At 48.1% G+C, this 22,110-nt stretch overlaps 2 protein-coding genes across 3 annotated transcripts in view; both read left to right on the top strand.

The window, feature by feature from the left end:
* Positions 1-2,627, top strand: part of LOC112126096 (isopentenyl phosphate kinase-like) — a 35,390-nt gene extending 32,763 nt beyond the window's left edge. The window contains exon 6 of one of the 2 annotated variants that reach the window (XM_024192501.2): positions 93-2,627. In XM_024192501.2, coding sequence (XP_024048269.1) covers positions 93-349 — 257 coding nt within the window. In that variant the 3' untranslated portion in view covers positions 350-2,627. The remainder of the gene's footprint in view (positions 1-92) is intronic. The other variant, XM_024192510.2, reaches the window with a different exon arrangement.
* Positions 2,628-13,555: 10,928 nt separating this feature from the next.
* The window catches only part of IGFN1 (immunoglobulin like and fibronectin type III domain containing 1), a 50,419-nt gene continuing 41,864 nt past the window's right edge, over positions 13,556-22,110 (top strand). Inside the window, exons 1-4 of the mRNA XM_029912130.1 lie at positions 13,556-13,574; positions 14,199-14,321; positions 18,774-18,913; positions 19,448-19,547. Coding sequence (XP_029767990.1) covers positions 13,556-13,574; positions 14,199-14,321; positions 18,774-18,913; positions 19,448-19,547 — 382 coding nt within the window. The remainder of the gene's footprint in view (positions 13,575-14,198; positions 14,322-18,773; positions 18,914-19,447; positions 19,548-22,110) is intronic.

Raw genomic sequence — 22,110 nt, 5'->3', positions numbered from 1 at the left:
GCTTCCACAATGCTGGTGCTACAGAATTGTCTCATCTTTCAGCATTTTTATGCCAGTTTTGACCTACGTGCCCTACCTCTTTTCCCAAACAGGTGCCAGACTGGTGGATTCCATTTCCGTCGGCCCTGATGGAAGCATGGACCCCCCTGTGCTCACATCTGCCCTGCCACATGATACCACTGGGGGAGTCTCCCTGAAGTTACTGGCTGCGGTCAACATAGTCATCCAGAGTCACGGAGCCATCCCAGTGCTGATCTGCAAACTGGACAGCGAAGCCGCTGAAAGAGCATGTTTAACTGGGGAGCTGGGAGTGGGCGAGGGCACGAGACTCTCCCTTGCAACAGCCTGAAGAAGCTGTCTCTGTAGTAGCCTGTTGGACAGGGGGATTTGTCATCAACTTGTTCCAGTTGGGCCCCAGTATCCACTCCATGATTTATCCATGTCACCGGCGACTCCAGCTAAACCATCCGGTGGCAGAGGACTCCTTCATCATTCACTGGCAATACACAGATCCTAGTCTGCATTTTAATGCATCTGTTCTCCAGCCCAGGTCTGACCTGAATGGTGGATAATCCTCTGCTAATGTTTCTTACGTATGTCTTCACTTAAAGAGGCACATAAAGCCATGTAGCAGGCAGCCAGCTGGGAAATGGGCTCAGGCTTTTCAGCTGAGGATTAATAAATTAATATTAGCTCAGCAATTTGGGGCTGTAAAGTGCTGTGCAAGTGCTAAATATTTTAGTATGATATAGAGGGGACTTTGATGTGGATCCTCAGGTTATCTGATTCATTCTAGACCATGGTGTCTGAAATTCCATTCTGCTGCTGGAAGCTGCCCTAGAAACACTTCTATATGAAGTGTCAGTGCCAAAATTTCAGACTTGGGTGCTTAAAGTTAAGCGCCTATGTTCATATTTGGGCACCTAATTAAGTAGTCTAGCTACTCACAGTTCTGTTTGTCGGTCTAGATGCTTGTATGGCCCCCAATACGCGAGTGTGTGAGTGCTGCACAGATACTAACGTAACCCTTGCAATTTCCATGTGAAGCAGTTCAGTATTAACCCAGCTTTACAGATGGGAAACTGAGATGCAGAGAGATTAAGGTCAGACTTTTCAAAACAACTCAGCACCCAATATTGGGGCCGGTTTTTCAAAAGAGCTGAACATGTTGGCTGCTGACCACTTTTGAAAACCTGGCCCTTACTAAAGAGAAGTAGTATCATCCATAAGTTATTTTCCAATTTTGCAACTTTTAAGGTCATGTTCACTGGTGCGCGCTGACTGCATTATGCCACTCTGGAGCAGCACAGAGCAGCCAGAATTTACTGGCTCGCTAAATAGGTGCTTTGCATTACCACAGCAGAGCAAAGAAGGTGGAGTGTATACCTCAGATTTCCTCTGCCTCCTGCCCTCAAAATTCCCCCAGCCTCTTGTACCCCATATTTCTCTGCACACACACACACATATACTTTCCCTCTTCCTCCTACCCCTTCTGTTGAACAGATCTTTGCAAAGACTGACTTTTGAGGAGAAATATTTAGGATTAATGGTCATTTTTGGCCACACTTTTTCATAACGGAACGTTTTCAGTCAACAGAGGCCTCTTCTAGCTCCTCAGTTAGACAGGCAGGCGGCTGCTGTCTAGAACCTGGAGGTGGCTCCGTTCCAACATGCCTGCTTCCCTCTGTGATAGGGTGTTCACCCCACACTTGCCCTGAGAGGGTTAAGGCAGACTGAGAAGGGGGCTAATTAACCCAACAGGCCACAGTGGAGAGGAATCAGGTGGCTAAGCAATCCTGGTTGAATGAGGAGGCCCAGCTGAGGACTATAAAGGCAGAAAATTGGCAGCAGAAAGGAGCTGCTGGGGAAGTCTGTAGTCCCTCCCTGGCAGAAGGGAGGAGTGTTTGGAGGCTACAGGCACAGTAGCCCAAAGTTACTCCCTGGGAGGGGGGAGTTATGCGGTTGGCAAACCCAGCTGGGGGGAGTGCTAGATGGTAGGAGAGGGCTCAGAGACAGGCCGTAAGGTCTAGAAGGGAACAGGCCTCGGCTACCAGCTAGAGGGTCCCCAGAATAGAGGGCAGGCCCTGGTTCCCCTGCCAGCCGCTGAGGGAGTGGAACTAGGAGGCAGTGAATGGGAAGCCTGCCTAGGACTGCTGGCGAGGAAAGACTTCCCAACCCCAGAAGGGGAAGGTGCGGATAGTGACCTGGCTGGAGGGCTAAGTCACGAAGAGGCAGCAGCAACTCATGGAGCAAGAGAGGGGCTGCAGAGGCAGAGCGATGGTGTGCAACTGCAGGAAGGGGCCTTGATCTGGAGAGCTATTCCTCAGAATGACCAGGAGGAGGTGCCAACCGAGCAGTGAGTGGGGCACCCCCCTCACATCCTCCCCTCCCAGCTCACTTTGTAAAGCAGGGCATCCTAGTTGGCCACAGAGGAGGCTGAGCTGGTTATAGTGGAGACTGGGCCCCTGCCATGTTGAGGTACAAGGGAGAGGAGCTGGGAAGACCAGGCCCTGGAGAGGGGAATGAGGGGACCTGGCCACTGAGGGAAGCTTGGGGGACACAGGCTTGGGAGAGCTTTTGGAACGGCAGCTGGGGACAAAATCTCGGCAGGGAGCCTTGAGGCGAGTTGTGGGTCTAGGCAGGGAGGGGGGGTTGGTGTGAGATGGAGCATTTTGTGGGGAGAGGCTGGGAGGTTGGAGGGAGTGAGGGGGGTGTTTGGTGTGAGCGGTGGGTGGAGTCTTGTGGGTGGTGGAAACAGCTGGTTGCAATTTCTGAACCAGAAAATTTTCCTCTGGAAAAAATGGAGTTTTGTTGAAAATGATTTTTTCTCCCCACAGGAAAATGGCAGTTTTTGACCCAAACAATAGAAAATTTTGAAACAAAACAATTTTGAGAACAGAAAAAAATTAAAATTGTCCTTGTTTGCACTTTTCTGTTCTTCACTCTCTGACTTTTCAGATCATCATCAGCTCTGGGAAAATCACCAAGTAGCAAAAGGAAAATGCAACTGTCACTCTGAGGCTTGTCTGACTTGGCCAAAGTAGAAATTTTGAAAAGCTACAGAGTGAGCAAAGAAAAAAGAGGGGTGGGGAGAACCCCAATCGTCGCCATTATTCATTTTATTGCAGTGAGTGGCATAAAGGAAAAAAGGGAGAGGCAAGAAGGGGAAAGGAAACTTCAAAAATTCAAATATTTTTGGGGGAAAAAATTAATGGAAAATGTTCAGTTTCAAACCCTGTGAAATGGAAATAACCTAAGGTGTAATTTAGTCAAATCCGTGCAAAAGGCTGTGTAGACACTCCTATTTTGGTGTAAGTAGGCTTACTGTGGTTTAGCTTACCTGAAATAAACCACTCTTAAGCTGGAATAGGAGTGGGCATACAGGCACTTGCACCAGTTGAACTAAACCCAGGCAGAGTTAATAGATGCTTGTATTTTAAGACCAGAAGAGACCATTCTAATCCTCTAGTCTGATCTCCTGCATGGCATAGGCCAGAGAATCCCATCCAGTGATTGCTGCATCAGGTCTACACCTTGAGCGAGACTGACTATATCTACATGTTCTGAAATTAGTTATTTTGTGGATTTTTATCCTGGGTATAAGTCTTTGTATGTTATGGGTAAAATAAGTTGTCACTTTTAGGAAAAATAATGATGATTTAATATCCATAGCTACTCAGGAGACCACACCAAGGCAGCAAATTATATGTGCTCTATAAGTTTGCAATATGTTTTATTTCATAGCAAAGAGGCAAATTTTCCATTCATACAGCAATGTGTAAATATATGCCGTACCCTGCCTGGCTAACCAAACACACAGACTGATGCATGAACTTTCATGACATGTTCTGAGTGGGAAAAGTCTCCCACCTTGTCTCTTACAATATTCTTTTTTATGTGAGATGATTGGGGAAAACAGCATTGTTTTGCAGCACACACAAAAAAAAGGTGGTAACTCGTGTCTGAAACACCAGGTCATACTTGTACCGTTAACTGATCTACTTGCATTTTAAGAAAAGAAAAACTACAGTCAGCTGAAAAAAAAGTTTAACACTTAAAAATACATTAAAAGGATTTCAGGAAGTGGCTGTGACTTAGCCCATAAAATATTAATACTAATATTTGGCATTTATATATTGTTTTTTATCTTCAAAGGACTGTAGAAATATTAATCAAAGTGCTATGGGCCAGATTTTCAGAAGAGCTCAGCCACTGATTTCACCTGGGATCGTGAGGTGCTCAGCACCTCTGAAAGCCTGGCCCAAATTAATCTTACTGTTTTCAAAGCAGACAATTATGCTGCACTTTGATTAGATTGTTCAAAGGTTTAGTGGAACAAAAGCTTTCAAGGCGATGCTTTGAAGAAGAAAGAAGATCTGCAGAAAATCAGCCCTCTGAACTGACTTAAGAAACGTCAAAGAATTAAGTTAATCTCAAACTTGTCCAGTGTTGTCAGTGGTATGTACTGAAATAATAATGAACAGGAGACTGGTGCATTGGGTTCCCATAAAAAATTGTTTAGATTTATCACAGGCTGTCACCTCCTAAGAGGAGAGGGCAAGAGAGAGATTAGGTCAGCAAGAGGGAGAAAGTGAGAGCACAGAGAGAGCAGCAGCAAAGGCTCTTAGTGATCTAAGCTGCTCTTTGGTATCTGAGCTTAGACTGGAAAGGCAACTCTTGCAAGCAGCAGCTTTCACAGCATCCTGGGGAGGAAGGGAATCAAGGAGAAGACAGAACTGTAGGAGGAAGACACAATATACAGGTGAGTTCTAAGCACCCGGTGCAGAATGAAGAATGAACTGTGATTGCTTGCATATGGTAGGAACAATTGATCTGGGTTACTCCTAGTTGTCTTGACATTGAACAAAAGATAACTGGTGGTAGCTTCTGCTAACCTCCTCTTCACACTAAGGGAGAAAACTCATGGACTCCTAAATACCCTTTGTAAAGCCACCAAGTTCACAGGGGTTTCTAGGGTGCAAGTTGGGTGCAATGGGCATGTGGTTGGGAGCGATTCGCTGTCTGGTGATTTATTTATTTCTAACCTATTCAGTTATTTCTGGGGTGGGTGCTGGGGTAACATTCTGGCTTTGGATGAGGGCTGCTTTATTCCTCTGTTAGGATGCTGATTAAAGATGGACTTTGCTGGGGAAATACAAATTGCAGGAGTGGGACTTGAAATCTCAGGGACTGGATTCTTCTGGCACTTTTCTGCTCATAGCAGATAGTGGCTCTGTTTGGGCCAGGCCAAGTTCAGACAAGGCAGCCCTAGAAAGATGTAGAAAATAACATTCAATCCAAAATTTAGGGAAAGAGAAAACAAATGGGACTTCACTGTGGATTAACTGGATTCCAGGTGATTTTCTGCAGCATTTGTTTCAGCCATGGACTCTTAACATGGTGCGGTAGGAAGGTTACAATGCAGCCTTTCAGGCAAGGACTTTATTGCATATTTTGTTGTTGGGAAAGATCCTTAGCTGGAGTTGTTTTAATATGCTAAACTGGGGGGTGGGTCAGGGAGGTGTGGTGGTAGTTGTAAAGGTTTCCGTTAATGCATTGAAAAATATGGGGAAAAGCTCAGTCCTTGACATCAGGAATTCCTTATTGCACCTGGATTTTATGCCACATTATTTTAATATAAACAGCAGTGTTTTATTAACCCCATGGGTTCCTGGCAGTAGTGGATGCAGCGTGGTTGGGAACGCCTATTGCCCTGATGCTAATTTTAGCTAGAGTGAGAAGACATCCAACAAAGAGCAAGGACCATATAGGGTCATACAGGACCAGTGGTGCTGGATGCATTTCCCAAGTCCATTAAAGTGCAAGGCGGGTTAAAATGTCATTTTCTTTACCATGCCTGGGAGAAAGGGGAGGGTGGCTCTGACAGTGAGTCAGGATTTCATTAATTACGTCGCTGATGAGACCAAGTTAAGGAAGGAAAGGGTAAGCGTGATCCAATGCTGGCCAGCCAGGAGTGGTCAGGGGCTGGGCGTTAGCAATCACAGGGGTGGGGCATGAGTGCCAGATTGATAAGCAGCCAGTGCCCCATCTAAATCATGGATGGAGTTGACAATCATTCCCAGTCAGTCATGGACGAAAACAAATTAGTGTTGAATGAGGGAATAACAAGGATTCTATACATTGTGGAAAGGGCAGGGGCTAATTTACAACACGAGAACTGGGTACTGCTACTCCTTGCAGTCGCTAGGCCTAATTCTAACCTTCTCATGCTGAGCAGCACCTTAATCAGTTGATGGCAGTCGGACTAATCATGGCACTATGATGAGATCAGAATCTGGCCCATTGCTGGTGAAAGTGCCAGACTGAGAGTCAAATTGTCAAACTTTGGTGTCTTCAATTAGGCCCCTAAATCCATATTCAGACATCTGAATTCCAGACCTAATATTCAGAGGGGCTGAGCATCCTCCACTGAAATCAATAGGAGCTGCAGGTAGTTGGCACTTCTGCAAATCAGTCTCTTATTTAGGTGTCTAAAAATTATGGATGAAGGGGCCTAATTTTAGGCACCCAGCTTTGAAAATGTTGGCCTGAAGTCCTCTGTCCACAATCTGAGTACAGTATAGTATAAAGAGCCTACAGGGTAAGCGTCCGTCAAACCCTGCACCCTATACAACGTTCTCAAAAGCATCTCTTGTAGGTGAAAGTAAAGTTCAGTCTGTATGGCCAATTCAGTCCTTAGCCTCTGCAATGGGACTACCAACAAGGTCGCTAACTTACGCAAAGGACATTTATCCAGCCGAAATGGGACGAAGATTGAGACACTAGTTAATGACCACAAGAGAAAATGACTTTGTCATTACCCAACCATCGCTGGATTTGAGCTGGTGAAACAGAAGAAACCTATCCTAGTCTCAGTGCCCACAGTGCTCTTTAACCTAGAGTGATATAGTTCTAATATATTTCTATGTCTCAAAGATATATTAGAAATGGAAAAGGTGCAGAGAAGGAATGGGTTACCTAGGGAAGTGGTGGAATCTCCTTCCTTAGAGGTTTTTAAGGTCAGGCTTGACAAAGCCCTGGCTGGGATGATTTAGTTGGGAATTGGTCCTGCTTTGAGCAGGGGGTTGGACTAGATGACCTCCTGAGGTCCCTTCCAACCCTGATATTCTATGACTCTAAGGATGACAAAAATGATTTATGGTATGGAACAGCTTTCCTATGAGGAGAGAGTAAATACACTGGGATTATTCAGTTTGGAAAAGAGACAACTAAGGGGGTTAGTTAGATAGAGGTCTACAAAATTATGACTGGTATGGAGAAAGTGAATAGAGAAGTGTTATTTACCCCTTCGCAGAACACAGGAAGCAGGGGTCACCCAATTTAATTAATAGGCATCTGGTTTAAAACAAACAAAAGGAAGTACTTCACACCACACATAAGAATGGCCATACGAGGTCAGACCAAAGGTCCATCTAGCCCAGTATCCTGTCTTCTGTCAGTGGCCAGTGCCAGGTGCTCCAGAGGGAATGAACAGAACAGGTAATCATCAAGTGATCCATTCCCTGTCACCCATTCTCAGCTTCAGGCAAAGAGAGGCTAGGGACACCAACCCTGCCCATCCTGGCTAATAGCCATTGATGGACCTACCCTCCATGAATTTATCTAGTTCTTTTTTTAACCCTGTTATAGTCTTGGCCTTCACAACATCCTCTGGCAAGGAGTTCCACATATTAACTGTGTGTTGTATGAAGAAATACTTCCTTTTGTTTGTTTTAAACCTGCTGCCTATTAATTTCATTTGGTGACCCCCCTACTCACCGTAGTGGAACCCACTCTCAACCTGTAGAAATTGTTGCCGGGGATGTTGTGAAGGCCAAAACTATAACTGTGTTAAAAAAGAATGAGATAATTTCATGGAGGAAAGGTCCATCAATAGCTATTAGCCAAGATGAGCAGGGATGCAACCCCACGCTCTGGATGTCCCTAAGTCTCTGATAGCCAGATGCTGGGACTGGATGACAGGGGAGGGATCACTTGATAATTGCCCTGTTCTGTTCATTCCCTCTGATGCACCTGTCAATGGCCATCGTCAGAAGACAGGATACTGGGCTAGATGGACCATTGGTCTGACCCAGTATGGCCATTCTTATGATGGAGGGTTCAGTGTAAATAGGAGCATCTAGCAAACATCCACTCCATATAGCCCTTAAACATATGTTTCTTTCTTTCTTTCATTTTCCATCTGTATTTATGGGGTTCTAATCACTATAGTGTCTGGGTAGATTTTGATGGTGGAATACTGAAAGTGATCTAGGGGATTTGGACACCCAGTTCCCATTAATTGTCCAAATGTCTTAGGTGGCTTTGCAGATCCCACTCTGAATGTTTTTTCAGTCCTCCCTGGTGTAACATTGTCTTCTAGCACAGTAATCCAGAGATGAATATGGCCCTGTCTGTCACCAGAGAACCACAGCCCAAATGTGTGGTCCCACTCAGCCAAGGCAGGGGGCATGAGAGCAGGTCATGCATCTAGCCTCGTGTTCGATGGACAGGGCTGTGAGCCTTGCAGAAGTGTCAGTTCCTAAGTTTCTATGCATCACTTCTCGCAACCCTCTCTGGGCAGTCCAGGTCTGCTGTTGCAATGTTCTGGAAGGAGTCCGGTCCGGCCCTCATCAGCCAGAGCTGATGAATTCAAGATGAGCTCTTGAAAGGGAAAGGAGTTAAAAGCTAAATAGAGGACCCAGAAGAATCTCGCCTCCAATTAAAATGTTCCATTCAATTTAATCCTGAGATGATGCAGGGGATGAGATGCTCTCTTGGGGCAGTTGTTTTCCCTTGTCCTTTCACTCACTTCTCGCTGTGGTGGGGGCACTTGCTCCTATGGAGAATGCATCCTCTCCTCATTTAAACCCCTGACCGCTGCTGAATGCACCAGATACCACCCTGATATTTTGTGGCATTTCAGTGGCATGCCAGCACCTCAGCTGCAAGGGTTAACAAGACTATTGGGGGTGGGGGTGGAAAACAAGCTGTGAAATGGAAGAAGGTCAGTCTCTTGGAGGGTTTTGCTGCATCACAGATGGTTTTAAATTATCAGCCCATCTGCAGAAGGTGTTGTCTCTATTCCTTCCCCCAAAAGAACTCTGGTAAAACCAAGGCTGGAAATTGACACCTCTTATGACCAACTGTCTGACTAAATGAAAGAGCCCCCTGGTAGTTCAAGCAGAATCCCTACCATAACTCGTAATGGGAGTTTGGAATAAATAGCAGCAGGAGGACCCTTTTCAGCTAGAATCATACCATTTATGGGGGGAGCATCTACCGGCAAATTAAAAACCTGTTAGATCTGGGTGCTAGGAACCTCTTAGCTCCACTGGCTCTGCCTGTGCTAAATAAAAGTGATTACCCGCACTGGTAAGGCAGCTGAATTCCAGCAATGGGTAAAAGCCCATTAGAGAGGAAGTATGGGCCGGCGTGAAGGAAAGCTAGCTAACTTCCACAGCTTACATGAACAATCATGGTCTGTGGAAGGGGCTTGTGTGACATCAGACGTTATTATTCATGCTAAGGGTAAAGGCAGCAGATGAACATAGAAAAGTAGCTAGGCTGCCAATGTCCACTGATACTGAAAGCCAAGAGATGATGACTGGGCAATAAAAAGGTATAGAAAGGGGCCGTGGAAGTGGCTGCTGGAACACAGCCTTAATTCCCAAGGGATAAACAGGATATATTTCCCAGCAGCATATACAGGGCCTGATCCTCTTCTCACATACCCTGGTGTAACTCCACTGTCCTGGGTGGAGTTACTCACGATTTATACCATTGTACATGCAGAGTCCGGTCCATAGAGTCTGAAAACTGGCAGCCTTTTGCCCCACCAACTGGGAAAATAATGTCCTCATTTTCTTCTTTGTCCCCATTGTTTTCCTATATTGTAAGCCAGGGAAACACAAATACTGTCAGCAGACACAGCTAATGCTCATGGCCAAATAGAGGGCACGACGGAAGAATGATGCTAGGATTTCATGGTCATGTTTTCCACTTTAATTTGTCTTTTCAAAATAATTTGGGGAAAGTGCTGATCTCTGGCCCTGGAGGGGGAATGCCTCCATTTACCCCAGAAGAGGTGCTGCTGAGGCCCCGGCAGGGCAAACTTCTCTGCCAGGGTGCCTCACCCCTGCCTTGGAGAAAACCCATCTGGGAGCTGAAGGAAAGGTTGCTGTTCATGGCCCTTTCAGTCTTTGGTCTCTACAGTGCGAGTGTCAGCCGGAGTGGTGGATTTTTATCATGTGCTCCCTTCCCTACCCACTTGAAACTCAACGGAGATTGACCAAGCTCTTCTAACATAGGCCACCAAAAGGGACCCAGACACCTAGAGGTAAATGGCTCATTACCTATTACCAACTCCCTGAGTGAGCTTCTCCCCGTGGGGACTTTATTTTAAAGGAAGCAGCACAAAAGGAAAAGAAAATTAACATTACTACCATCCAGAGTTGAATGAATAATGGACCCCCGGCTGGGCTGGCTTGACTCTTTGGTTCTCTGTGCATTGTGCTGCAATGAGGAGGTGGCTTTGAGACCCGTACTGCCCAGCTCCACTTGGGCTGGGAGCCTTGCAGAGGTTCTGTTGCTCCTGAGTGATGCCTTCCTAGCCAGCAGTTGGAGCAGAATTTGCCTACTCAATGCGAGCTCTTTGGCTGGAGAAAGGGTTGCTAACCAGGCACAAAAGTGGAGTGGGGAGTAAAAGATTGGGAGAGAAAATGGACTGGCCTCCACCCTTCAAAGTAAATCTCAGCCTTGCATTACAACTTAAGCCATAAAGCTTTAGGCCTCATGCCTGGTCCCACTAAAATCAATGGGCTTTTTGGCATTGACTCCAGCGGGAGCCAGATCAGACCCTAACTCAGTTTGCTGGAAGCTAAAAGCCCAGAGTGAAGGATGTATTTTTGGTTGTAGAGGTGAGTGTGCCCCATAAAGGACAGTGACTCTTACTGAATTCCCTTTACCTTTTGCCCTCAGTTTATTATTACAGCTTCAGAATAACACAGAGTGGTGATGGATGCTTTTGTGAAGGTCCAAGCCCAACCTGGATCTCAAATTTTGTTGTTTCACAATAAAATGCAAGCGTCCCCATTATTTTTACTAGCCAAATTAAGCTATTCTTCCCAATGAAGTTATGATACTGTAGTGAATCGGCCTGGCTCCCGACGGCCCCTGAGAGGGAGGAGCCAGAACAGGCCCCCAAGTGGGCGGAGCCACCGCCACCTGTTCCCGCCCCCCGGAAGTGGGCGGAGCCACCGGCACCTGTTCCCGCCCCCCGGAAGTCAAGGGGCGGGACAGGAAGTATAAAAGCCAAGCCCCAGCACTCAGTTGGAGCCTAGCGGCCGGAGAGGCCAGACGCTCCTGCTCGGGCTCCTGGTAAACCGCGCCTGCCCCGAGCCAGGTATCCTGCCGCTGCCGGACCGAGCCTCCCCAGAGCCACGTACCCCGAGGCGGACTGGCCGAGCCTCCCCAAAGCCACGTACCCTGACGCCGACGGACCGAGCCTCCCCAGAGCCAGGTACCCCGAGGCAGACTGGCCGAGCCTGCCCCGAGCGAGGTACCCTGAGGCAGACTGGCCGAGCCTGCCCCGAGTGCGGTATCCCGAGGAGCGGCCCGAGTGTGCCCCTGCCCCGAGACCGGAGGAGCGGCCCGACCGAGACAGCCCTCAGCAGACCGAGGAGCCCATGGTGTGGGACCCTGTTGCCGAGCCCGACGAGGAACAGGTATCTATGGAGGAGGAGGAGATGGGAAGTAGCCCGGGGATAGCCGATACCAAACCCATGTCAGTGTGTTGCGGTCAGGATCCCCACTGACCCCGCGGCAGACCGACTGTTGCGGATAGGGCCCCGGGCTGGAACACAGTGGAGTGGGTGGGCCTGTGTTCCCCCCTGCCACCCCACGCCGGGTGGCAGTCTCTCCTCCTCCCTGCCTAGGGCCCAGACGGCCGCAAAGCGCTCAGGTCCTGCTACCAGGACCTGGGCTACCTTAACTTTGTTCGCTGCCCCGCCCTGACTAAGGGCCTGGGCTCCTTGACTTTGGTTGCTGCCCCGCCCTGACTAAGGGCCGGGGCTCCTTGACTTTGGTTGCTGCCCCGCCCTGACTAAGGGCCGGGGCTCCTTGACTTTGGTTGCTGCCCCGCCCTGACTAAGGGCCGGGGCTACCTGACTTTGTTGACGGCCCCGCCCTAATTGAGGGCTTGGGTCCCCTAACTTTGGTTTGGCTCAGCTCCTGAGGCAAGGACCTGAGCCCCTTGACCCCTGCTTTATTGCCCGCCCGGACCAAGGGCCTGGGTTTCCCCCGATTGCCTTACCACGGCTCAGCTCCTGAGGGAAGGACTGAGCCCTGAGATTGTGTTCCTGCCCAACCCCTGAGGCAAGGACTGGCGCCCAAAAACCCCTAACCCTACGTGTTAGGTGCCCCGCCCTGACTGAGGGCCGGGGCTTAGCTAGTCGCGGTATTGGCTCAGCCTGCAGGGAGGCTCTGAGCCCCTCGGACCCTTGTGTGTGGCCCCGCACTGAGCTAGCGCTTGGGGCCGGTTTAACCTTGTGCTTTTGTTTAGCCCCTGCCTGAGGGGCGGAGCCCCAAGACTTTCGGATCCCAAGGACCGATTTGGGGCCACCTAGTGAATCGGCCTGGCTCCCGACGGCCCCTGAGAGGGCCCAGCTCCCGCACCGGACTATTACAGATACGCACTTGGGGATCATAGAAACGTAGGGCTGGAAGGGACTTTCAGGGGTCACAGTCCATTCCCTTGCACTGAGGTAGGACCAAGTAAAGCCAGACCATCCCTGGCGACAGATGTTTGTCTAACCTGTTCTTAAAAACTTCCAATGATGAGGATTTCACAACCTCCCTTGATAATCTGTTCCAGTGCTCAAGCATCCTAGAGTTAGAAAGTTTTTCCTAATATCTAACTTGAATCTCCCTTGCTGCAAACCAAGCCAATTATTTCTTGCCCTCCACTCGGTGGATATGGAAAGCAATTGAACACTGTCCTCTTTATAACAGTCTTTTATATATTTGAAGACTATTATAAGTTTCCCTGTCACCCTTCTCTCCTTTAGACTAAGTGTGCCCAGTTCTTTCAACCTGAGAACACTAGGCAGCATCTGGGGGAAGGAATCGAGGGAGTATGGAGGCAGAAGATACAATGGTGGAATGTTGTTATATGTGTAAATTGTCTTGAATAAATAATCCGGTTTAGTCCTGCTAACTGCTTGGTTACTTCAGTCATAACATACTGATAGTTTATAAGCAATAATGAAAAGAGCAAGGTGGTGGAGGTGGAATCTGATGCCCGGAGGCGATTCTTTGAGGAATAAGTGGTGGAGGTATGCTAATGAACTAGGCTTTCTCCTCTGGAGTGCTGGGGTCTAGCAACTGAGGATGGGGCAAACTGATGCAGGCAAAATAAGGAAAAGATTTTTAAATAGCTTCTGGGTATTAGGTCTTTCCACACACCCCATGAGTTATGAACCTCCCCAAGCAATGAAACTATCTTCTATTTTGCAGGAGAATCCACTAAGCTGTAGAGCTGACCTCCAGAATGACAATGGAAAGCCGGAGGGCAGGTGAGAAAGAACAACAAACCAAGAAACTGTGAACTCGACCTGTGATCTTCATCAGAAATGAGCCAGTCTTGCCTTCTTGTAGTTTGTGTTTAATATGTGATGTGTCCTCTGTCAGGGAACTATATCTTGCCTTTGCAATGGGATGGACTCACTGGTCTAATAGGTTTTGTACATCTCTGCCACAATCCTTTCCTAGATTCAAAACTCCAACTGATCAGCATGTGGAATTCTGAATAATCACCCCACGATTGGCAATGTCCAAAAGCTTGAATAGCTCCAAAGGAGCAGTAGGCATGATTGCTTTATCTATGAGGAGATGCGTGCCTGGACAAAAACCTTGTATCTAAACCAGCCGCCTGGCCACTAATTTACAACAGGTCAAATTAAAATCTCTGATCTGAACACCCAGAACTTGAGGAATGTCTGGATCCACATCTGACTGTTGCTGTTCAGACCTCTATTTCTTATTATGAATTATGTACAGTAGTGCTTATGCTTAGAGATCCCAACTGCGAGCTATGCCCCGTTGTACGGGGCATCATATATACACACATTAAGAGATGCTACCTGCCCTGAAGAGTTCACAATGTAACTTGAATTCATGTTAATTTTTTTTTCCTCCAGTGAAACCCCGTAAGAAATCTGCCATCCCAGGCGTGACCATCAAGCAGTTTGTTGAAGTTATTCCAAAAGGATGTAGCACGCCTGACTTTGAGCGAAAACCCATCACCCTAACATTACAGGAAGGTGAGACGCTCTTAAGAAACAGTTAATCTCACAGAGCCAGATTCTTGATCTCAGGCCTTGCCTGCATGAGAAAACTATCGATTTAATTGTCAGTTTTGAAACAGCTAATTCAATACAATTTTCTTGTGTAGCTAAAGCCTCAGTCACGTTGGTATAAGTCTGGAGTAACTCCCCTGATGGCAGTGGAGTTATTATTGCTTTATGCCATGTAAGTGAGATCAGAATCTGGCTCATATGGTATAAGCGGAGCCATTTGGACTCTACAGCAGGTTGATCTACTTCCAGGTGATCAGAGTAAAATGTTTTACAATAGAAACTTCAGCTGGTTTATTTTCATTTTCCACTGAAGCATTTAAAAAGCTCAGTATTGAGATTAAGCCCCCATTAAAGTGAGGGGTGGCAGGAGGGCTTGACACCTCCATTTGTGCTCTGCTGGCCCCACTACATCAAGGAGTAGTGTGATGGAGGTTGCAGCAGGGCCGGATTTCTAGTGAGGCACAGTAGGCACGTGCCTAGGATCATCGGTGTACTAGGGGTTCCTAAAAGTTAAAAGTGGGTTAAAAGTTAAAAAGTTAATACAGTCCGCTCTCCTGCTGCAGCTGGGCTCCTGGCCACCCTGCGTGTGGGGGTGGAGTAGGGTGAGCATCCGAGTCAGCCCACCTGGGGACTCTGTGAGCCACAACCTGGGTGGAGCAGCTGCTGAAGGTGCTGGGAGCGTCCCAGCCCCTTCCCAATCTCGAGCGCCCTGCTGCCTCTGCCCTGTGCCAGGGAGAGAGTGGGAGGGGCGTGGCCAGCGCTGGGCTGCAGGAGGGATGGAAGACACCCGGGGACCGCTCACCATGGGGAGAAGTACAGTCCCCCCTTGCGGCTCACCTGGGGCGGGTGGGCTGCGCCACAGCTCGGGCTGGGAGCACCATGCATGTAGGGTTGCCAGATGTCTGGTTTTTGACCAGAATGTCCAGTCGAAAAGGGACCCTGGTGGCTCCAGTTGGCACCGCCGACCGGGCTGTTAAAAGTCTGGTTGGTGGTGCAGCAAGGGCCCAGGGCTGAGGCAGACTCCCTGCCTACAATGGCTCCGTGCAGCTCCTAGAAGCGGCTCCCAGGACCCTGCGGCCCCATGGCGCATGGGCGGCCAGGGAGGCTCTGTGTGCTGCCCGCGCCCCGACTGTTGGCTAAACAGCTCCCATTGGCCGGGAACCGAGACCAATGGGGGCTGAGGGGGCGGCACCTGAAGGTGTGAGGGCAGCGCGCGTAGCCTCACTGGTTGCCCATGCGCCTATGGGCCGTAAGAACCTGGTGGCCGGTTCCTGGGAGCCGCGGTAAACACCGCTGAGACCCTGCACTGCCTCCCGCACCCCAACCCTCTGCCACAGCATAGAGTGCCCTCCTGCATCCAAACGCCCTCCTGGAGCTGGCACCCCGCACCCGCCCAACACCCTGCCCCAGCCCTGAGCCCTCCCTGCACCCCAAACCCCTGATCCCCCGCCCCCCCCCAGAGCCCACCCCCCCAGCCGGAGCCCTCCCCCCCCCCACATCCCAACCCCCAGCCCGGAGTCCCCTCTCACATCCAACCTCCCTCTCGGAGCCTGTACCCCGCGATCCCCCTCACACCCCAAACCCCTTGCTCCAGCCCTAATCCCCCTCCTGCACCCCAAACCTCTCATCCCCCACTGCACCCCAGAGCCCACACCCCCAGCCAGAGCCCGCACCCCCTCCCACACTCCAAACCCCTTGGCCTCAGCCTGCTCCTGCACCACAAACCCCACATCCCTGGCCCCATCTCACAGCCCAAACCCCTAGCCAGAGCCCTCACCCCCCCGCACTCCAACTTCCCGCCCCAGACCTGAGTCCCCTCTTGCACCCCAAACCCCTCATCTACGGCCCCACCCCAGAGCCCATACCCCCAGCCGGGGCCCTCACCCCCTCCCACACTCCTAACCCCTCATCCCTCAGCTGCAGCCCAGAGCCCACACCCCCAGCCGGAGCCCTTCCCCACCACACACACCCCAACCCCCTGCCCCAGCCCGAAGCCCTCTCCTGCACCCTGAACTAGGGTGACCAGAGGTCCCGATTTTACAGGGACAGTCCCGATATTTGGGGCTTTTTCTTATACAGGCTCCTATTACCCCCCCACCTCCTGGCCCAAGTTTTCACACTTGCTATCTGATCACCCTACCCTGAACCCCTCATTTCTGGCCCCACACCAGAGCCCTCACCCCCAGCTCGAGCCCTCACCCCCCTCCCGCACCCCAACCCCCAGCCCAGTTTGAGTGAGGGTGGGAGAGAGTGAGCAATGGAGGGAAGGGGGATGGAACAAGCAGGGGCTGAGGCCTGGGAGAAGGGGCAGGGCCTCAGGGCAGGGGCGGGGCAGAGTGTTTGATTTTGTGCGATTAGAAAGTTAGCAACCCTACATGCATGGTGGAGGGTCTCGTGCCTTCCCAGGGAGGACGTGTTTATATTTCTTTATGTTTCATTTTTTACGGAAAACATGAATGTCAGCTGTAGGCAGGGGGAGCGTTGAACATGCTGTGTCTAGTGGCGTATCAGGTGTAAATCCGTCCCTGGGTTGCAGCGTGTGGTATTTACGGGAAGACCAGTTCATCATCACCAAAGGCCTAATCCAAAGCCCACTAACATCTGAGGAAAGACTCCCATTGATTTCAATAGACTTTGCATCGGGCCCTAGAGCAGTGTTTCAGATTGTATTTATGGACTCTGCAGAATGTGGCAAAGCCTGTGTAAAGTCCCTAACTCTGCAGGATGGATAGATTTCCAGCACCTGCAGGTTTCCCTTTTCTCCTCTCTCTCCATACAATCATGTCACTTGTCCATAGACTGTTGTGCATTTTATAGAGGAATGCAATGCCCTCTAGTGGTGCCCCAGATTTTTACCAGGGACATCCACAATAAATACGGTCCTTTATTATTATGTTTAGTTGTATTTGCATAATACCAGAGGCCCCAGTCATGGACTATAGGACCTTGTTGTGCTAGGCACTGTATGGACACAGAACAAAAAGATGGTCCCTGCTTAGGGCTAGTCAAAAATTTTCAATTGAAACTTTTTTCCAACTGAAAATTGGAGTTTGGACAAAATGAAAACTCCCATGGGGAAGGGACTGCTTTCTGTGAAAAGTTTCCATTTTTTGTTGGAAAACAATGTCTAGTTTCTGGCTGTTTGGGGCTGAAAACTGGAAAAAATGTTTTTCAATAAAAATTCTAACTTTTCTCTGGAAACAAAGACATTTTCTGACCACCTCTACTGTCCTCACATCTACTACGCTAAAGGGACCCTCAGAAACTAGCATTTAGTGGTGACAATTTACTGTCTGTGCTTGGGATAATTTACTGCATGTGTGTTGGGAAGATTGCAAAAGTAACCAATGTGTCTCTCAAGGTGAAAAGAAAAGGAGGGAGCTGGGTGGAGTCAGCAGAAGCCAAATGGACAAGATGCTGAGACGATGCAGGGAATATGGCATAACTCTTGTGCACTGAGGATAGGGCCTGATTCCTCAGAAAGGGTTAATGAAAATTTCTCTGTTAAGAGAACATAAATTCCAAATACTGAATAGAGTTTTTATGCTGGATTGGGGATCTCTCTCTTCTTTAAAATTGTCCTTTCCCTTTATAGCCACTGATGATTGGAATCACTGGGGCTATTTGCTGATGGTGCATCTGCCAGACTGGTGGCCAGACATGGCTAAATAGCAGAGCTCTCATCAGTAGCTCTGTGTGTGTGTGTGTGTGTGTGTGTGTGTGTGTGTGTGTGTGTGTGTATCCTGCATGTTACAAGGTTTCGAACTGAGATCCTTAAAATTCATATGCAACATCCTTAATAGATTATGTACCTCCCCCCCAAAAAAACCCAAACAAACTTTTTTAACAGAACATTAAGGTTTTTTAACATTAACATGTGGGAAAAAATCAAATTGGGCCTGAAGTGGAACCCCAAATCCACCCCACACCCGCACAAATGTTGGTGTGGTTGAATCCAGATCTGGATCTGAATTTTTAGGATTAAACTCAGTCCTACAAAAAATGCATTTTCTGCCTAGAAATAAAAATTCAGGGAAGAAATCATATTGGTCAGTGGAGGAGTTTGAAAGATACTTTTCAAGTCAGCTTTTTGAAAAGTAGGCAGCTCAACTGTTGCGTGGTCCTATTTTATCCAAGCTCCTGCCTCCTCCCCTAAGTCAGTGGTTCTCAAAACCAGTCCGCCGTTTGTTCAGGGAAAGCCCCTGGTGGGCCGAGGGATGTGCCGGCCGCCCTTCCCACAGCCCCCATTGGCCTGGGATGGCGAACCGTGGCCAGTGGGAGCCGCGATCGACCGAACCGGTGGACGCAGCAGGTAAACAAACTGGCTCGGCCCACCAAGGGCTTTCCCTGAACAAGCGGTGGACCGGCTTTGAGAACCACTGCCCTAAGTGACTAATTTTTTGCCTCTTTTGAAAGGTAAAAATGCCATGTTCAGGGCTGTGGTTAAGGGTCAACCCCCACCGAAGGTGATATGGAAGCGGAGCAAAGAAGAAATGAACAATCCTGACAAATACCAAATGTCCTTCAATGGCATTACAAATGAGTTCATCCTGCAGGTAAGGGTCAGCTATGGCATACTGGGCCCAGCATAGCAGAGAGAAAGAGATAGGAAGAGAGAAACCCAGGCTGGGATAGCACGGGGGCTGTGGATATCAACAGAGCTGTGTGAGGAACCCAGGACAAGAATAGCAGAAAGTAGTGCAGCTCAGGATTGAAGGGATCAGCAGATCTCTGTACAAGGAACTCAGGACTGGACTAGGAGGGGATGTTAGAGGTCAAGACTGGGGTGCATTGGAGGAGCTATGTAGAGTCAAGGTGCAGGAACTTCACCCTGGGCTTTGTAAACTGAATTGTCCCAGAGGAGCACAGTTGTCTAGATGGATCATGGATGGAAGTGAGTATGGGTGGCATTGAATCTGCAACAACACACAGCACTAAAGAAAACAAAGCTTTTAGGAATGTCCTGGGAACAGAAAGAGGATCAAGGATGATACTTTGCAGCTACTTCATAAGGAGATGAGCAACTGGGAAGAGGGAGAGATTCCTCATTCACTACTGCTGCCAGCTCATACTATCTTCTTCTTTTTAAGATAAACAAACTCACTGCAGAAGATACTGATTTGTACCATTGCTCTGCTGTGAATGAGTATGGGGAAGCTGCATGCACTGCTGGCCTCAAGGTCATTCAAGGTAGGACTGGCTGGGTTCTGTGTGAAAACCGTCTGATTTGACTTTCACAGAGAACAGTCTATGCTGGTGGTTGCTGAGCGCATTGTCCAGGTTTCCTTTCTCTAGGAGAGGGAGTATTGTACACACAGGAGATTGGACTTCATCAGTCGCTCCTCCTACTTTGGTGATGGATAGAAGTCACCTGTAATAACAGACAGACAAAGGTTGGTTGTGTGGTTTTTGTATTGGCCCGTGACTCAAAAGCTCCAAGTTTAGTGTCTGGTTCTACTGCAGTCTTCCTGTGTGACCCTGGGCAAGACTTTAAGTCTTCTTGTGCCTCAGTTCCCCATCTGTAAAATGGGGGTGGTAATATTTCCTTTATCAATTTAGATTATAAGATCTTTGGGGCAGGGACAGCCTCTTCCTATGTGTATGTACAGCTAGCTCAAAGGGGTTCTGATCTTGGTTGGAGCTTCTAGGTACTGCTATAATACAAATTAAAGGAACTGGAACATGAAATTGCAAGCCCATTAGCAAGTATTTTTAATGAATCTGTAAACTCAGGAGTTGTACCATATGACTGGAGAATTGCTAACATAGTTCCTATTTTTAAGAAAGGGAAAAAAAGTGATCCGGGTAACTACAGGCCTGTCAGTTTGACATCTGTAGTATGCAAGGTCTTGGAAAAATTTTTGAAGGAGAAAGTAGTTAAGGACATTGAGGTCAATGGTAATTGGGACAAAATACAACATGGTTTTACAAAAGGTAGATCGTGCCAAACCAACCTGATCTCCTTCTTTGAGAAGGTAACAGATTTTTTAGACAAAGGAAATGCAGTGGATCTAATTTACTTCGATTTCAGTAATGCATTTGTTACAGTTCCACATGGGGAATTAGATGGGGATCAATATGAAAATTGAAAGGTGGATAAGGAACTGGTTAAAGGGGAGACTACAACGGGTCATACTGAAAGGTGAACTGTCAGGCTGGAGAGAGGTTACTAGTGGAGTTCCTCAGGGATCGGTTTTGGGACCAATCTTATTTAATCTTTTTATTACTGACCTTGGCACAAAAAGTGGGAATGAGCTAATAAAGTTTGTGGATGACACGAAGCTGGGAGGTATTGCCAATACAGAGAGGGACTGGGATATCCTACAGGAAGATCTGGATGACCTTGTAAACTGGAGTAATAGTAATAGGATGAAATTTAATAGTAAAAAGTGCAAGGTCATGCATTTAAGGATTAATAACAAGAATTTTTGTTATAAACTGGGGACACATCAGTTGGAAGTAACAGAGGAGGAAACAGACCTCAGAGTATTGGTTGATCACAAGGATGACTATGAGCCACCAATGTGATATGGCTGTGAAAAAAGCTAATGCGGTCTTGGGGTGCATCAGGCGAGGTATTTCCAGTAGAGATAAGGAGGTGTTAGTACCATTATACAAGGCACTGGTGAGGCCTCATCTGGAATATTGTGTGCAGTTCTGGTCTCCCATGTTTAAGAAGGATGAATTCAAACTGGAACAGGTACAGAGAAGGATGACTAGGATGATCCGAGGAATGGAAAACCTGTCTTATGAAAGGAGACTCAAAGAGCTTGGCTTGTTTAGCCTAACCAAAAGAAGGCTGAGGGGAGATATGATTGCTCTCTATAAATATATCAGAGGGATAAATACCAGGGACGGAAAGGAATTATTTAAGCTCAGTACCAATGTGGGCACAAGAACAAATGGATATGAACTGGCCATCAGGAAGTTTAGACTTGAAACTAGACAAAGGTTTCTAACCATCCAAGGACTGAAGTTCTGGAATAGCCTTCCAAGCGGAGCAGTGGAGGCAAAAGACATATCTGGCTTCAAGACTAAGCTTGATAAGTCTATGGAGGGGATGGTATGATGGGATAGCCTAATTTTGGCAATTAATTGATCTTTGATTATTAGCGGTAAATGTGCCCAATGGCCTGTGATGGGATGTTAGATGGGGTGGGATCTGAGTTACTACAGAGAATTCTTTCCTGGGTGTCTGACTGGTGAGTCTTGCCCACATGCTCAGGGTTTAGCTGATTGTCATATTTGGGGTTGGGAAGGAATTTTCCTCCAGGGCAGATTGGCAGAGGCCCTGGGGGTTTTTCGCCTTCCTCTGCAGCATAGGGCACAGGTCACTTTCTGGAGGATTCTCTGCACCTTCAAGTCTTTAAACCACAAGTTGAGGACTTCAATAGCTCAGACATAGGTCAGGGGTTTGTTACAGAAATGGGTGGGTGAGATTCTGTGGCCTGTGTTGTGCAGGAGGTCAGACTAGACGATCATAATGGTCCCTTCTGACCTTAAAGTCTATGAGTCTAAATATTTACTAATAACTGGGAGTTATTGGGAATCCATGACACCTGGACACACAAATCCAGGCTGGGATTTCCCTGTGACTTTCACAGATTAGAGATCCTGGGATGGAAGACACTTGTATAAGTATTAAGGCTTGTTAGTAGCAACAGAGGGTCCTGTGGCACCTTTAAGACTAACAGAAGTATTGGAGCATAAGCTTTCGTGGGTGAATGCCCACTTCATCAGACACAAGTAATGG

The sequence above is a fragment of the Terrapene carolina genome, unplaced genomic scaffold, assembly GCF_002925995.2.
Source record: "Terrapene carolina triunguis isolate 2854851 unplaced genomic scaffold, T_m_triunguis-2.0 Scaffold191, whole genome shotgun sequence".
In the NCBI taxonomy this organism is placed as follows: Eukaryota; Metazoa; Chordata; order Testudines; family Emydidae; genus Terrapene; species Terrapene triunguis.
This window is presented reverse-complemented; position numbering and strand designations above follow the sequence as displayed.